Genomic DNA, 18,246 nt, shown 5'->3' with positions numbered 1-18,246 from the left:
TGTGTTCCATTTTTTAAAAAAGGCCAAAAAAGTTACCTATCAATCAACTGTGTCTCCCCACCCATTGTCCTTCACCCTCTGTATTCCCAGTGGCTTTGAGTCATACCTTCAAATCAAAGTAGAATTGAAAAGCAAGGAACTGGAATATGCATCCTAATTCCCTACTTCTTATGGAACCTAGTGATCATTTCTGTTTTGTGGGCTTAGTTTTTCTATATGTTACTTCATGACAGAGCCAAAAGGATGACCAATTTTAAAACAAAACAAAACAACAACAACAAAAAAAGACAAACAACAAGCAAAACATTTCAGGGGCTCTGAGCTCCTATAGGAAAGAAGCAGGCCTGTGTTTCCAGGGAACTTTCTCTTTTATTTTTTGCTGGAATTTCCATTCCCTTCCAAGTAATCTGGCCTTCAAGGAGATCATTGCTAAAACTAGTCTTCTGAAAAACTAACTAACTGAGCACATTCCCCCAAATAGAGAGGGTGAAGTAGAAGCCCTGGGAGTTGAAGGAACTCCATGGAAACAGAGAGTAGATCTATCTTTTCAAGTTATATTTCAGCACCAGGCTATTGGGGGAGGGGCCACTTGTGGTTCCTGGCTGCTGGGCTAGCTTAGACCCGAAATAATCACACAGAAACCATATTAATTAAAACACTGCTAGGCCCATTAGTTCTAGCTTCTTATTGGCTAACTCTTACATATTAATTTAACCCATCTCCATAATCTGTGCATCACCACAAGGTTGTTGCCTACCAGCAAAGTTTCAGCATATCTATCTCCATGACTTCCCTCTGACCCCACCTCCTTTCTCCCAGCATTCTATTTAGTTTTTCCCTGCCTAGCTATGTTCCTTTATAGTTCTGTTGTAGGCTCAAAGCAGTTTCTTTATTCATTAATGGTAATCACAGCGCACAGAGGGGTCTCCCACATAACCTGGCCCAGTGCTTGACATACTGCTTGTGCTCAGTATATACTTGTTGAATGAAATCATTAATGCTCTGCCCAAGGCTCTGCCCAAGTGAAGCTGTTTTTTTTTTATCATTTTCCTGACAGTGATTATTAGAGAAATTGTCTTTAGTGTGTGGCACTTGGGGAGGGGAGGCTGCTCTCTTCTTAGGAATAGCTAGCTATGTCTGCTTTTCAGATCAGTTGCTGAATCCCTTAAGAAGGGCTGCACAGTTGAACCTGAGGGATTTGACTTGGTCACCTTGTACTTCAGTGACATTGTGGGCTTCACCACCATCTCAGCCATGAGTGAGCCCATTGAAGTGGTGGATCTTCTGAATGACCTGTATACACTCTTTGATGCCATCATTGGTAGCCATGATGTCTACAAGGTATGATAACTAGCAGATTAATGCTTTCTCACATGAAAATTTTTACATGAGATTTATTTATGTGTTTTCCAAAATTTAAGAATGCACTTTCACAGAATGTTGTCTTTTAGAAATAAAAATTAAGATAGCACTTCACTCCACTGGTATTTTGCTGGAAATGAAGGCCAAATAGAAGAAGTCTCAAACAAGGAACAGATTGCCTGAGAGAGTTCTTTTGAGATGTTGTTTAGAATTATGACTAAGAAGAGGTTAAGATGGGGAGCCATGTTATAGTTCAGTGAATGCATTTTCACAATGGAGAATGTATCGTGCTGGGTAATGAAAAGATAATTTTTTTCATTGTTGATGGCTGCTACAGAATGATTCTAGGTCAAGTTTATGTTTATATAATACATGCTATGGAAATTCGCTCTTCCCCTTAGGTATTGTTTCTAGGAATACAGCATTACACCAGGGTGCTCTTACAAATGCAACTTTTGGGGACTGATACAGACTAACCCAAAGTACATCTATTCATCTAAGTTTTGAGGAAGTGTTAACTCACCATTTCCCATCCTTCCAGCTTAGTTCCACTCTGTTTTAAAAAAAATCAAAGGTTGCAGAATATGAGGAGATAACAGATAACTCCTTTCACTCTTGTTGGCAGTATGTTTCATTACTATTATTCTTTCTACATGGTATATTGTCTCTGGGTAGGAATATGTAGAAAATGACTAAAAGTCTCATAGTTCTGTAGAGACATTTTTATGTTGCTAGTGATATGGATACTTGTATTGGAGATATAAGATGCCTCAGATATCCCCAAGTTTAGATAACTCATGTCTCAAGAACCATGGAAGAGCTTCATGTATTGGATCCTTCATGGTAGCCTTAAATGGTCCAACTCTCAAATCACACACTTGGCAGTGTATTTATCTCAGATTAGACGGATAGAGACCCTTACGGGCTAAAATATGCCATCTAAATACGGTTCAGAAATAAGCATCATATCTGTCAATCAGCAGGAACTTCAAACCAATCAAGAAATGCACATGGAAACCACTGTGGAGGAAAAAAAATCTATGGAATCAGACTATCTGTCTTAACTTGTTGAACTCAAGAAGCCTGAAGAGAAAAACAAATCACTAAAAGCTAATTCAGTTGAAACTAAAATCAAAGATGATTCAGCATGGGCAGTAACACAGCCACTAGTTTAATCAATCCAGCTGATTCTGCTCAGACAATCATTGGGGGTCCTGGGGATGAGGCCATTAGCTGTTCTGATACTTCTTGGCTGCAATATGGAGTTAGTGGTTTGTTTTTTAAGATGGAACAGGACTGTCTGAATCCAAAACTGGAATCTAAATTTTCAAGCCTGTTTATTTAAAGCAAAAGATTGCAAAGAAAATAAAAATTGAACCATCAGTGAGTAACCAAAGCTGCATGCCTTTCCACTTTCCTTACCTACGGAATTGGCGTCACCTCCCCTGGCCCTTGGTAATCTGGAATGAATGTGAGAAGTCTGCTGCAGAAGTTGGTGATTTGTTTTCGCTTTTGCTTCTTCCACTGCCCCATTTCAACCAGATCCTTTTCTGTGCTTTTGCTTCTTTGAAGTGCCCTTTGACTGATAAATCCCATAATTCCTCATAGCCATCTACACTCCAGTGCTCGCCTGAGCCAGGCTTTGTGTTCTTCTAATGTCCTCATCTATATCCCTGAGGTCTCTGGGATAACAACTTATCAAAGCTAAATGGTCAGCTACCATGCTCTGATAATGGCCAGCCACTAACTCACTGCACCCAAATGACATTTGCATTGTAACTCTTCTTTTGTGAAGGATGTCATGACTATCTGACTGCAGAGATCATCCCTCCAAACCATACCAATGCTGGGAGACTGAGGGGAAGCACATTGAAGCAAAAGTCCCATGGGGTCAAATGTCTATTATTATTGATTTAAATTTAGAAAGTCATTATGTGAGCCCTGTTGCTGAATCCTAAACCTCATTTTATGGAACTGAATAATAACCATAGTCCTAAGACTGGCTTCAAGACGTGCTTTTTGTTATCGTTGTTGGAGGGGGTCATAATGGTAGCAGTAGTAATAGCTTACATTTAATATATGTTATCATCCACCTGCTCAGCTTTAAGTGTTTTGATGTACATTAAATTGTTTAGTCCTAAGAATCCTATGAGGACTGACATTATCTTATTTTAAAGATAGGCACACTGGATAGAGGAAGCCCCTGAATTGTAAGCGGTGACCCTGAGACTCTCTATGCATGGCAGTATGTCTTCAGAATTGCATTGCTTTTTAGCTATAATCTCATATATAGTAGTCCATCCAGACTCTTGCATTTCACTGAAGTCCGTCCAGTTTGCTTGTGACTTGAATTTTTCTGAAAAGCTCCCATGTACGAGAGTGAGCACACTCTGTGGGGAAGATGAGGAGCAGAGACTCGTCTTTACTTCCAAGTGTCCAGCCCTGGTTCTTTTTTTAAAAAATTTAAAATGTTATTAATTAACTTTGCAGAACAGTCAAAGGCCAGAATTATCGCCCCCCTCAAAGATATAGCAGTAGGAGAGAAGGAGGTGACTGGTGGGGAAAGACCTAGTTCTCATACCCAAAAAGGTTTATGACACTGATGATCATATTGGCAAGGCAAGTCAGGGGGACAGACTCTTTTTGTCCCTTTTCCCTTTCCCCGTTCTTTCCCAAGGCTGCCCATTTATCTAAAATTCACTAGAGAAGGGCTTTCTCTCTGACAGTATCTTGGGTACATTTTCCCCAACTAATTTGCCAGGGACATCCTAGGGGTAGTTCTATTTTCTCATCATATAGAAATTTCCAGAAGCTTGGTACTTTCCTAGAGTCATTCAATAGCCTTTGAAGAAGCTATACTTCAGAATCTCTGGTTGTGAGGCGGATGCATCAGTATTTTAATAAAGCTCCTTAAATGATTCTGATGTACATTTAGACTTGTCAATGACTCACAGCCCTGAGCTGCCTTCTTCACTTTATATATGTGGCTTCCACATACTCTTGAAACCCTGTGTATGTAGGAAATAACATGAAGAGGTTACATGTCTGTTAATCCTACTTTTTATAATTTCTAGGTAGAGACCATTGGAGATGCCTACATGGTGGCCTCGGGCCTCCCAAAGAGGAATGGCAGTAGACATGCTGCTGAGATTGCCAACATGTCTCTGGATATCTTGAGCTCTGTGGGGACCTTTAAGATGCGACACATGCCAGAAGTGCCAGTCAGAATTCGAATAGGTCTGCACTCAGGTAATGGAAGCTAGCCAAAGCAAGAGAAATCATTTCCATGCACCTCATAGATGACTTAGACGAGGAAGGAGAATTATGTAGATGTCCCCTGATTCTGGACAGCTGCATTAGCCTGGTATCCAGAAGTGCTTCATTACTTTCTGCCTAGCCGGTTTCCCTTCTCTCTTCCACCTATAACACTGCTGTGGACAGCAGCCTATGTTCCACACCATAGATGCTGCAGTCTGTCCTTCTCATTTGTCACCACCATGACTATGTCTGCTATGCTACAAGATCACCAAATATTTGTGATGTTTAGGATAATGTAATCAATGATTCAAAAGTATTTTTCTCCTGGACTCATCCCCTCTCAAATAAAGCCCCTCCCCTTATATCTTTTCCCCTTAACTACTACATATATGCTGGTGACTGTAGATGATTTATGTATCTATTTTATAACCACATTTTAGAACTTCAAATATTATTATATTACTTCCTTTTAATACCACAGCTCCAGGACAGTCTTTTCTCTTGAGCTTCTTCACCTATGTGTGTCACGCTTCCTAATGGCATTTCCACCTGAGCATTTCACCTTGTTCTCAGACTCAACATGTCTTCTTCCCATACACATGTCCTTCCACCGTGTTTTATATTTCATTTAGCGTTACTGCCAATGACCCGATTATCATCTTAGATGCCATCCTGGACTCCTCTCTTCCTCTGACCTTCAGTATTCAACCAACTTCTATTTATTCTACTTGACTGTGTGTGTTTATGCCACAGTGCTTGTGTGAAGGTCAGAGGACAATTTACAGTACTTGCTTCTCTCCTTTTATCATGTTGGTCCTGGAACTCAAGCTTGGTGGCAACTGCCTTTTTCTTCTGAAATATCTTACCAGCCCCAACTGCTAGTTTTTAAACTTTTTGCCCTTTGAAACATTCCTTGAGTCTGTGTTGTGCCCTTTTGACAATCACTACTCAAGTTTAGGCCACCAGCATCTCCTTCCTGGATCAATCCTTGTAATAACATCATTTTGCTTCCATGCTTGCCTCTCTCTATTCATCCTTCCCATAACTATCAGCATAATCCACATTGTCTTGTTTGCACTTCTGTTACAAGGGGCCACTCGTTGGTCTTGGCCGCCCAAAATGGAAATAATCACACAGAAACTGTATTAATTAAAACACTGCTTGGCCCATTAGCTCTAGCTTCTTATTGGTTAACTCATAACCCATTTCTATTAATCTGTATATCGCCATGCGGCAATGGCTTACCCGCAAAGATTCAGCATGTTTGACTTTGGCTGCTCCACGGTGTCTCTCTGACGCTGCCTTTCTTTCTCCCAGCATTCAGTCCAGTCCTCCCCACCTACCTAAGTTCTGCCCTATCAACAGGCCAAGGCATTTTCTTTATTCATTAATGGTAATCACAGCACATAGAGGGGACTGCCACATCACACTACCACTAGACTTCAAATTCTTTGGCAGTAGGAACCATATCTTAGCCATATTTTTGCATCAAATATAGCAGCTGCTCACTCTTTCTCAAAAAGAAAATCCACTGCTCTCATTTGTGCTCCAGTGTCATGTCTGCAGTGTCCCAAGTGTCCCTCAGTTTGGGTACTTTCTAATTATTTCAAATAGAACATATTTAAATTTTCAGACTATCTTTTCCAGTGAATAAACATAAATTTAGAGCCCCATGCCAATTAGTCATGGCTATCAATCAGACAGCTATCAAGTCTGCCGGTTCTCTTTTCCTAATGTCTATCTACTTGGTGCCCACTTTGGCTGCTGACTTTGCACCATACGTCCTTTCCAATACCTTCTGTTCATTTTTTGTGACACCAAATGCCCAATAGCTTTTCTATAGGGTCATCCACTCCTGCTTCAATGGATCCAATACACTGACCAGAGAAGAAAAAAAGACAAAGAATATTTTTTATATAACCTTTGCTCAAAATTCTCTAGTGGGCCAAGGACTATATTTTTGTACAACCGACTTAACCTTTACTTATCTATAGTTTCTTCCTGGGGGCCTAAATTGGTAGAATGTTTTCTCTAAGAGCTTCCCCAAAGTCCATGCATGCTGAAATCCCAACCACAAGCCTTTGATTTATGTCTTTTTTCCCTGTAACTGTATCCTAGTCACCTTCCAAGAGTCTGGGAAAGCCTTGCCTGCAGGAACCCTCTTCCATATAACGCCCCACTTTCTAAAACGCTCCAGTTCTCTTTGTACAGTTTGCTTGGCCTCAGCCACATTGCTTGAATGCTTCCTGCTTGGTAGGCTCTTCTCTCCATTCAGATTTGAATATCTGTTATAATTCAGACCGCACATTATTTGTTTTTGACTCCCATAGTGCCTGGCAGGGTACCCAAATAGATGCTACTGAAAAAGAAAGAAGTAAATTAAAATGAAAAAATAGTTTTAGTTCTGATTTGCTTTTATTCACAGCAGAAAGAATTTTTGGAAACAAAACAATGCCTTTAACTCAGGAAACAGCAAAAAAATATAATGCTGAAAATTTTAAACATAGAAAAAACAAAAATCAGAAAGCTAAGAATGGAACTTTCAATAGACTGTTGAGCTCATTTTTCTGTCTACCTGCTGAAGTGTTTTTTTTTCCTTCAGTTATCTTGAACATGTAACACGGCCATAATAGTGTAAGAACAAAAATTCCTGCAAGGACAAATGGGAAATAATTTTAGATTATCTCTGCACACTGCTCTTCCACACTCCTACCACAGATAATGGAAAGTCACTTCCACTTGTTTACACATTTTCTGATTGTTGGAGCAATAATTCTCTTTGTAGACACAGTTGGGAGATAGATTAAAAGATTCTCCCAACCTTAAGGCGTAAGAAACAGTTATATCCACTCCTTCCCCACACTGCAACAAACCCGTTTGAATCCTGGGTCCTTCTTCAGGCTTTTTTGGTTTGATTTTGATGTTTATTTTTGCCTTGTTGACAGCAGCATTTTGAGTGAACCTGTTGCTAGAATAGAGGTGTAAATCAGAAAAGTAGTTGTGTCCAGAGCATGGTAAATTTGCCTTCTTGTAGACCAGCATTTATTATTCAATCACCAGTCTTCCTTTAGATTTCTAGATCAGTTTGATGGCAACTTTGGTTCTTCTGTGAAGCCACCCCTGTCCTGCTTGCACGTCTCTTCTAGTAGCACCGAGTACACACCTATTGACTCCAGTCCCACTTTCCTGCTGTTTAATAGGGCCTGTTGTTGCTGGAGTGGTAGGCCTCACCATGCCCAGATACTGCTTATTTGGAGACACTGTGAACACAGCTTCTCGGATGGAATCCACAGGGCTACGTGAGTATCTGTAGATGGATGGATGGAGTGGGGCCATCTCATGATTGGGAAAGTGATTCTGCAAGAGGGGGAGGAAGAAAATGAGGTACTCAGTATTGTTATGTTTTAGAGGAAAGTGAAAAATAATTCAAGACGATTAAGACTTATCACACATTTCTCTGGTCTCTAATAGCAAGCCAGTAGGGGGTGATGTTGGACTGAACATGTACCTATCCTGTTATAGAAATAAAGCTGTAGCTAAGTGATACTGAAACAGCCAGTCAATTTGATCAAAACAACTTAAAAAAATGTCTTTTGGGCAAAAGAAAGAATTGGCCAGCCTGGTAGGTGGGAAGGAGCCCTGTAGAGAAAAGAACTAGGTAAGAGACTTGACATTTTCAGTGTTCAACTAGTTTGTGAAGGCACATGAGCCAGCTGCCTCCCAGCTGGTGGATGCTGTCTGTTGCTTTAGTCCAATTTTTCAACTAGTTAGGACCCCAGGAGTCCCTGGCTTTATCAAATAAGCCTGCAGAACTCAGCTAGTAATAATCTTTCAATCTAAGGAGCTTGGAATTCCAAAATAATTAATCCCAACTTGCCTACACATAAAACCCTTACTTCCTTCAAAGTGGTCAAAGTAGCAAAAATTCTGCTTCTTCTTTTCTTTGCAAATAAAACTGTACAAATGGTTCTGCCATTGGTGGTTGTGGACAAGATGCTTTATTGGTTTCTTGGTTGCTCACCACCTCTACTGAGGTACATCAGAGCCACAATGTGCCTTTTTATTTATATCATGGTTAAGCAAAGCAAATGCTATCATAAGAAAAACATACAGAACACCATTAAACCCTCCATACAGATTCCATGGATTATATTTTTCGGTGAAAAAAAGAAATCATTTAAACCATCAGCAGCCCTGGCCCTGGCCACTGCTAAGCAAGCTCTTTCTCAAATTCAGCAACACATACTGAAACTAGTCCCCCATGATATGGGGGCATGTAGCACAGCAGGTGGTGCCCTGTGTGACCCCACTCCACATCACTCATGTACAGCAGAAGCGGGTTTCTACAATGGGTCCAGTCTTAGCCCATCTAGCCTGTGCAGCCGTGATTAAGGGGCAGCACAAAACTTACAGAGAGCTTGCGGCATAAATTTCCTGGCATCTGGGAAAGTCTTTAAAACCCCACTGATATGGCAGAAGTCATGGAGATAGTCATCCGGGAACTGCTGGGTGAATATGACTTTGTATATGACTTTGTGCTTGAAGTGCAACCCAAGATGGAGTGAAAATGAGCATGGAACTGCAATGCAGATTTGGCACAATGCTTAGCACTGATGTAAGCTCAGAGAAGGCTGAAGTCATATTCTGGTACGCACTAGGGAAAACGCCACACACTTCACTTTGGAAATAGGGAGCTGAGAGGAAAAATTAAATTCTGAGCTTTAGGTAGCATCTTGTCTAGTTGTCAGGCAGGAAGAGAAAATGGATGCACTGAATCATCCACAGTAAGTGTTTTGTAAGCCCTGGCTCTGCAAGGAAGGCATTGTGTAGGACACAAAGCATGCTCGTGTGATCTCTGTGCTCCTGAACCTGGGGAGTGTGCTTTTCTAAAATCTATGAACCGAATATGTCAGTACGCTCCGTCACTGCGTGAAGGTCTGATAAGAGAGAAACTCTGACCTCATATTGGATGACACTAGGGAGTGTAACAAACTTCTTAATGGAGAAATCAATTTCATCAGTATCTCCTTCACATCCAGTTAAATACACTGGGAGTTTAGAATGGGAGTGATTAGGGACTTAAGAGTGGTCCTCCTTATCACGTAGCTAGTTAGTGATTAAAATCAACTGCCTTTTGAGCTATATTGCAGGCTCACCCTACTTCAAGATTTCCTGAAGATCGGATGCTAGTGGGATGGCACATAGTGGAATGAAGACACTAGTCAGGGACATGGCTTTTAGCTACAGAATAGCCTTTTCTGAGAGGAGGCTTTGCAGGAATGTGATTCAGTGAGAAAGACAGACGGGGACTGAGCTGTTAAGAAAAGAGATGAATATACATGCTAAAAGGTTCTTGTTCTTTTCAGCCGTGCCTTCTTAGTCAGATCATAACCAGCCTCTAGATGGGTTGCTTCTGCGAGTATATATGAGAGCAGATCTTAGACTTTTGCTTAAGACTCAGTCTCAGCAAGGTGTCAGGTCATATAGTATCAGTTGCCAGGAAGCTGAGGGACCTTGTCTCAGGGGCCAAGTAAGTGGTTGGTCTTCAGTAAAGAATTACAATTTGATCCTAGATCAATATTTAAAGATCCAGTTCCCTAATGTAAGACTAGGAAAGACTAGGGGTCATGCACATTTACATCTGAAAGCACTGACAGCCCATGAAAAAAAAGTTGGGGATGTCTGATGCCCACAAGATATTGAAGGACATAAGTCTTGGGCTATTTCTCACTGATGTTTTAAATATGATAATACTGAGAGATGGCCGCAAGTCTACCTGTTTTGGAAATGACACCATTGAATCTAAAGGAGGATTATATAGGTCTGGATAATTCAGCCTTAATAAAAGCCAGTGCAACAAGCTCCTGAAGTCACGTTTCCCTCAGAGGAAGTTACATTGCAGCTGAGAGCACAGTGCTGCTTTCGCCATCTCAACCTTTGGGTCAAATTGACCCCTTGCTGTTGCATGACCTGACCTTTCATCTGAGATATTGTCTAGGAGGTTAATAGGTGCCATTGCTAATGCCTTCTTTGAGCCCGATGAGGTCATCACTCCTCTTTTTCTTCAAGTAGAACTAAAGCTCTCTCTCTCTTTCTCTCTCTCAACTTTTCTGAGAGCTTTTTATTTTCTAAAGTGGGGACATTTATTACATTGTTAATGTCTCATTGATTTTACCGGTGAGAAGAGAGCCAAAGTGATGTTCCCCCTTCTTTTACAGCATACCGAATCCATGTCAGTCTCAGCACAGTAACAATTCTTCAAACTCTGAGTGAAGGCTATGAAGTAGAGCTTCGTGGAAGGACAGAGCTCAAGGTATAATGACCTTTTGTTTGCGGAACCAAACCACTTGGACACACCTGTGTCTCCAGAGGTCACGGTCTGTTGACAACGCTCACCCAGGAGTCTGGGACACGGAGCTGCAGCTTGGGCAGATTCTCGAGTTCCATTTGAGGGTCTCTTGTGCTTCATTGGTTTTCTTTTGGAAAAATTAACCTTTAACTGGGTGTGGGAGAACTGAAAATCTTTCTGTTTTTTCTTCAGACTGTAAGTTCTATCTCTTCTAAAAGATCTGTCCAGAATTTGATTTACTAATGGGTTATGCTATTATTTTGATAGTCTAATTTCCATTTCATTTACTCTTTGGTACTGCTGATCATAGTCATAGTATTGATGAATTTATATTTTCTTTTAGTGCGCTCAGTGTCCACCATTTCTGACTTTTCAGTCACATCAATGAATGACCCATTATATACACAGGTATTTCTTCAAGATCAGGGGCACTGGAAAGGTAGGGGATAAGGACAGAGTCTGTTTCTATGAAAGGCAAACATTTAGTAGGATATTTCCTTTCTGTTGAGGCTATTATTTGAACTGGAATTTGGCAATAAAATAATTCAATCTCCCTTTTGGAATTTCCATTGAATTTTTCTCATCTCTTTCTCGTCATGTGGATCTAAATGTAGGAGATTCCAGTGTTCTGATCTGATAATCTAACTTGCTCATTTCAGAAAAGGAATCAAGACCTGGAAAGGTGAAGGCCTTTGACGGGGTCACATAGTCATTTGCTTTCAGAATCAGGGCAAATCTCAATAAGCCTGATTTGCTCCCATAACACCATGTTATATGAAGATGATGTTTAAGTGATTGTTCGTGAGGAAAAACAAAAGAGGGGCAGTAAGGGTGGTGCATTTGTTTATCTCATTGGCAAACTTCCCCTGAATGGTGGTAGTGATTTCCATCTAGTTAGATTTCTGAAGGCCTAAGTCTAGTTCATCACCCCTTTCTCTACCTTCCAACAGATATTTAATATCTTCTGGTAGTTGGGGTGACTCACTTATAAGGGGACAGAGGCTTTTCATCACTTCTGCAGAGAATTCACACAATGACATGATAGGGTAGGGTTATTACTTGGCCAGCAATTGGATGGCTCAAGGCTTTTGTGATTCTGTCATTTCCCAGCACTGAGGGACAAAGGCTGAAGCAGGTTCCTCATATTACTGCTACAGAAAGTTCAGAAAGTTCACCTAAAAGCTGAAGAGCTCTCACTTTTGAAAACCGAAAAAGAAAAAAACTGGCCCTAGTCCCGTCCCATGGCTTTTTTTTTTTTTTTTATTTTTGTTATTGCCCTACAGATTCTAGACAGGGGCAGTTGAATCTGTAGGACTTTCAAGTACACGAATGAGAAAGGAGGCTGAAATTCAAAGCAGCCTTTGCAACCTGAAGCTTCCCCTATCCCAGGGAATTTTGGAAGATGTTACAGCAAGTGCGAGGAAGAAGTGTTTTTTTTTTGTTTTTTTTTTTTTTAAATGCCTCGCTGGGCCTTGTTTTTTAGGGTGGCAGGAGCCTCATGAGGAAGAGACATCAAGAGGTCGGGGTTCAAAGTGAAGAGGAAAAAGTGACAGCTGAGGAAAGGAAGGAATATTGCAAAAAGGAATATTGGAAAGAAGAGAAGGCCCAAAGAGAAGGGAGAGCATAGGAAAGGCTTTTTGGTTCCCATTCATTCCCCCTCCCTCACCATGAGAGGCAGAAAATACACATTGTATAGCAGGACTTGGGCAAAGGGGGTTTTTGCTGTGTTAGAAACAGGTAATGCAAGCCCGGTCTGACTGTATCATATAGCTACTATACTTCAGGATGTCTTAATTCAAGATTTTCACCCCTCATCCACTCTGTTGTTGCAAGAAAACGTCGCCTTAGTACTTGGGGGAAGAAAGACCACATGTGCTGGCCAGCCAGTGGTGATTTCAAAGTTGGTGGCTACAGACATGGTCTCTTTCCAGCTGACTGATGCTTCAACTCCCTCCAGTACAGCTTCTTTGCTTGAGCTCCACCTTTGGATCCAGTAGCAATGTTCTTCCTTTACTTTATTTCCTTCACGGAAGTGATTTTTTTCCTATGTGGCCTCCCTTAGTGGAATTCAGGCAGTGGCCTAGATTGGGCAAGAGAGTAGAATATAATAATTACATTGCGTATTCATGGTGATTGGGTATAAAAAGAAAGAGACCAAAATGAGGAAGCCAAGGTAGCTTAGGAAAGGAATCATTTCCAGATGAGAAGCATGACCTATCAGGAGAGCAACCCTAATGCCCACTTACCCTTGTGTTGCACTTATATCAGCACTAAGTTTACCAGTACCTAACCCGCCAGTTCTGCTTCTCAAGTAGTTCCCTCCTGATGGCTCTATAAAACTCAAGGCCGTTTTTATCACTCCTTCCCTCAGCTGAGTTTACTTAGATCACTGTTTTCTTGACAAGTTTGGAGTTTGTTGCTGAAATTTTGTATATATTGTAGCATATCAGTTCCGTTTCTCAAAGTTTTTTTATGTAAACTTACATTCTGAAAAGATTCCCCTAAACTATTGTTCTCAGCAAATATGTGTTTTCAGTGTTAGGTGGATGCTTTCAGACTTTGTCTCTGATTTCTGGGATTAAGTGGTATTTGGTTCACTGGTATATAAACACTAGCACTGTTTTGTGATTTTTCTTTTCCAATTTCTTTTACTCCTTCTCTTAACCCATAACACACACACACACACTGGGCTGGGGGTTGGGATGACTAAGAAATGAAGAGTTAATATTGTTAGGGTTATGAAGGTCTGTTCTATAATTATTGCATGATATCAGACAAGTAACCCATCTTCTCTGTGTTTCTGTTTATCTACATAGAGGTGTGTTCTTATTGAAGATTACCAGGAAGCCCATTAGTCTCACAACCTTTAAGATCCTAAGAGTTGACTTTTGGCCTCTAGATATGCCCTGTGAGTTCAATATATTGGAGAAACAGGTAGTGTGAAGGGAAAGGAATTCACAATTTGCAGTCAGGTAGACTTGGATTCTAGTCTGTTATGTTTTCTTATTAATGAGCCATTTAACGTCATGGACTTCAGTGTCCCAATTTGTGGAATGAGACTGATATTAAAAATACCTTCAAGAACTTTAAAAAGAATAAATAGGACAGGAGATGTCAAAGCATCTTAAAAGTATCATGCCAAAACAAGATGCTATTATTTGGCATACATGTGGGGGTGGGATGGGGTAGGGATCCTCTGGGACTTCCTAGGGATTGATATTGAGTGAGAGAGTTTGCATCTGGCTTTGGTTGTTGCCCTATTTGTTTTCTTTCTCTCCCTGTCTTCATAATAGTGCAAGTGGGTGTTTAAACAGGGAGCCAGGATTCCAAGAATCTGCTTGGATGAGCTCCCAAACCCCAGGAAACCCCTGCAGCACCTTTGCATACTCTTTGATTTGGAACCTTGCCTGAGTCTATCATCTTGAGTCCTATCAGCTTTTGCAAGCATTAGTTTGGGCATTTCATAGTCACCCAGGACACACCCAAATCTCTTCATAGTCTTGACATTCACAAAGTTTCTCTGGAAATTAATATGCTGTCCTGGCGGCCTGTAGATCTTAAGAGAGACAGTCAAATATGGCTAAGGGTTGGATCCTCAAGTTTTGAGTTCTCACACTATGAACCTTATGAAAATTCTAAGTGCTTGAAAGTTAGGAATTGCAGTTAAAGGAACTGTCTAATAATTTACTAAGCAATGTTATGTAACACATTTTACTAAGTACAGTGATGAAAGGGGAAATAGACAAGTAGTGCCTAATGTTTTACAAAAAGTGGCCTGGTAGTTTTTTTTTTTTTTTATTTGTTTGTTAATTAATTTGTGAGATGCTTAAGGAGAGAGCCATTTTTTTTTATTCAAAACTATAGTATAGGAAGGATATATGAAATCAAAGAATGAGTGATAGGGCCTATTCTGGCCTTTATTTTCCTCTTGAGAAACAGTCCTGCTGTATGAAAGTCATTTCCATGGTTGGCAGGTAATAGAACTTGGATTTTGTAGTATTCTTTTTCTACTTGTCTCATGGAGGGTTCGTTTGAACTAAATATTTGCAAACTTCTTGGAGACTATGTATATATGCTAATTTTCATATGCCTAATGTCATTATTATTAAGATAGGACTTTCAGTCTAAATAAACATTTTTTTCTTGTGAAGTGGAGGAAATGAGAAAACAGGCAAAAAGTATTTGAAAGAAAGAGGAGAGAGACGCACACTTAAGAGAAAGATTTTCTAGAAAAGTGGGGGAAAGAATAGAGGGAGGTGATTCAGGTTCTTTAGAGAGATAGTCTGGTGGTGATTAGCATGAATTTGTGATCTTCCTCTTCTAAGACCTGGGATTCATTTTTTTTTCAAGATAGAGTCTCACTATGTAGCCTTGGTTGTTCTGGAACTCACTCTACAGACCAGCTTGGCCTTGAACTCAGCCATCTGCCTGCCTCTGCCTCCTGAGTGCTGGGACTAAAGGCATGTGCCATCATCACCTGGTGATCTGTGAGTCTTGACAGCCAACCAACTTGCCTATAAATGGGGGCATTGTTAGGGTCTTACTCTACCAAGAGGAATCCTTTGTCATAAAAAATATGCTGTGTAGATATAGAGTTCTCACAACAATCAAGATGTCTTGGGCTTAAAAGCAAAGTTGGAAATGACATTTACATTCTCTTCTGAGTTTTTCTACAAGTTTTTGGATTGTAGAGCATGGGGAACAGTAGACTCTGCATGCATGTACGCTAGAAGGAAAAGTCAGTGGCTTGCTTAATGCCAAAAGATCAGGGCCAAAATAATAAACAGCACCTTCAGTTGACTATCCAGATGCTTTGAAGTAAAAAGTCCACATGTTGCTGAAGATGGCGCTGCCTAGTGGTGAGTACACAGAATATCCGAATGACAGCTTAATTTGAATCCTTAGCTTGTCTTGCCTCAGGTACAAATGGTGAGGAGGCCATATAGAAAAATAGGCACAAGGAATGTCGACACTGGTAGAATGGAGACTATTGAGGAGCTGAATTGAATGCTTGTACCCTACTGACCAAAGGATGTCTTTAGAAAAGTTGGTTCTTATGTGCTTAAGGTTATCTGTATTTTCAATAAGGGCAAAGGCACAGAGGAGACCTTCTGGCTCATTGGGAAAAAAGGTTTCACAAAACCTCTTCCTATACCTCCTCCAGTGGGCAAAGATGGGTAAGTGGAATTCAGACTTAACCACATGGTCAGTTTTCCTATGCCCCAATTTGACATACTCTCTTTATACTTAGCTCCATGTCTGTTGTCCTGCAGGCAAGTGGGCCATGGCTTGCAACCAGCAGAGATTGCAGTATTCCAACGAAGAAAAGCAGAAAGGCAGCTGGTGCAAAATAAGCCATAAGGTAATGGCCAGTGGGAAAATGGCACAAAAGCTTGCTGGATTTCCCAAACTGGGGCTCCCTTTGGTATGTGTGCTGCTCTCAGACGTTATGCATGCATGTACGCTAGAAGGAAAAGTTTGGCAGAAGGCAGAAGGTAATGCAGGTGGTGAACTTCCAAACTCCACTGAGTGGGACAAAAAAACAAAAAACAAAATAAAAAAAAAAAACACGTATCGTGGAGAAGCCCGTTACAGAGTGAGTGATATCTGAGGGGTATTGACTGCCGTGGCCTGAGAACCCTTTGACTTCTACATTGATCACATGTCTGAATGCTTACAACTATGACTTTTTTTTTTTTACAGTTATCAGGCAGGTGTACCTGTCTTTCATTGCTAAGTACCTGGGACATATGGTTAGTCACTGCAGGTCTGTAGAGATTTACATCTATCTAGGCAATACAGAAATATCTTTGGTTTTGTGGGATACATTGACATGGCTATATTGAAGGGGATACTAATGTCATTTCCTCTGGAGGCACTGCTTGATTTTTTTCTTGGGTAGAATTGCTAAGCAAATAAGATTGTCTGTCCATTGGCTTGGTCAGGATGCCTTGTTCCCTTTTCCTAAGATCAGATGGCTTTGTAGGAGCAATAGCAAAATAATTATGACCATATAATTTTATCTGAGGGACATACTGCTTTCTTATATTCCTTCCAGTGTCTTTTGTTTTACTGTTTCTCTGTGTGTGTTTATGCACTTGCATACAGGTACACATGAACACTCGTGTGTGTGTGTGTGTGTGTGTGTCTATGTGTGTGTGTGTGTGTGTGTGTGTAAGCCAGTGGTTGATGGCTGATGTTGGCTGTCTTCTTCACTTTCTATTTTGTGACAGGGTCTCTCACTGAACCTGGAGCTTGTCAATCCAGCTGGACTTGATGGCCAGGAAGCACCAGGACATTTTCTGTCTCTGCTTTCCCAGTGTTGTGGTTACACGTGCATACTACTGCACCCGGCTTCTTACATGAGCAGCAGAGTCTTGAACTCAGATCCTTCTGCTTGAATGACTAATACTTAACTGACTGAGCCATGGCCTTCACTCCTTCTTTTCTGCAGATTGATTTCTTATTCTCCCTTCCATGGAAAGAAACTTTGGCCCTAAAACTCATTTCCCTCTCTATGTATCTTTAGGAAGTCACAAAAGTCTACAGATATCAGAAGAGTCTAAGAAAAACAGTGGGGTAGCTCCGTACACTCCTGGTCTCTTGCTTTCTAGCAAGGCCCAGAATAATCACAATTATAACAAAATCTACAAAAGACACCCACATAACACGTATTCTCACGCCAGCTTCTGGACTTTGTCAGTTGTCTGTGAGTGTTTCTGTCATAAGGAAACCACAGAGTATCTTCACTTTTGCAACAACGACAAGTATTATGTACTAGTCAAAACTGTACTGTTTCACAAGCAGCTGTTCTTGGCCTTTCAGTCCCACCTACTGATTCTCTGCCACCTGTGGTCTGGCTTTGTTCTTTCCTGCTGACCAACAGAAGCAGATAAGCAGCTGGGACACGCAGTCATCCGAAGCCGGAAACATTCTTTCCTATGACTAGGGAAACAAGGGCACCACCAGTCACAGATTCAGTCTTTCCCTCTCTCCCTTATTTTTTCTCTAGTTCCCTTTCCCTCCCGCTCCTCCCCATGGCAGGAAGGAGTTTGGAAGCTCTTGAAAAATTCCCCATCCCCCCAAAGAGTCGTGCAGACTTTGAAGGAACTGTAGAAGAACCCACCTATTCCTAAAAAGGCGCTGGACTTCGCAGCAGAACACAGTGCAGCTGACTTACCATCATTGCTGTGTACACGGTGGTACTGCTCCAGCCTTAGACAGATGTAGCTTAGGCAGTATACAAAACTTACTCATCTGGACTTTTGGCAGCTAGC

The 18,246-nt window shown here is 41.0% G+C and overlaps 1 protein-coding gene across 1 annotated transcript in view; it reads left to right on the top strand.

The window, feature by feature from the left end:
- Gucy2f (guanylate cyclase 2F, retinal) overlaps positions 1 to 16,353 on the top strand; it is a 79,158-nt gene extending 62,805 nt beyond the window's left edge. The window contains exons 13-18 of the mRNA XM_050123995.1: positions 1,149 to 1,341; positions 4,437 to 4,611; positions 7,821 to 7,919; positions 10,839 to 10,933; positions 16,058 to 16,146; positions 16,243 to 16,353. Coding sequence (XP_049979952.1) covers positions 1,149 to 1,341; positions 4,437 to 4,611; positions 7,821 to 7,919; positions 10,839 to 10,933; positions 16,058 to 16,146; positions 16,243 to 16,330 — 739 coding nt within the window. The 3' untranslated portion in view covers positions 16,331 to 16,353. The remainder of the gene's footprint in view (positions 1 to 1,148; positions 1,342 to 4,436; positions 4,612 to 7,820; positions 7,920 to 10,838; positions 10,934 to 16,057; positions 16,147 to 16,242) is intronic.
- The last annotated feature ends 1,893 nt before the right edge of the window (positions 16,354 to 18,246 follow it).

This window comes from Alexandromys fortis, unplaced genomic scaffold, assembly GCF_014885135.2.
Source record: "Alexandromys fortis isolate MF-2015 unplaced genomic scaffold, M_Fortis_MF-2015_v1.1 scaffold_195, whole genome shotgun sequence".
In the NCBI taxonomy this organism is placed as follows: Eukaryota; Metazoa; Chordata; class Mammalia; order Rodentia; family Cricetidae; genus Alexandromys; species Alexandromys fortis.
The sequence above is the reverse complement of the archived record's forward strand: the minus strand, read 5'-3'. Positions and strand labels throughout refer to the sequence as shown.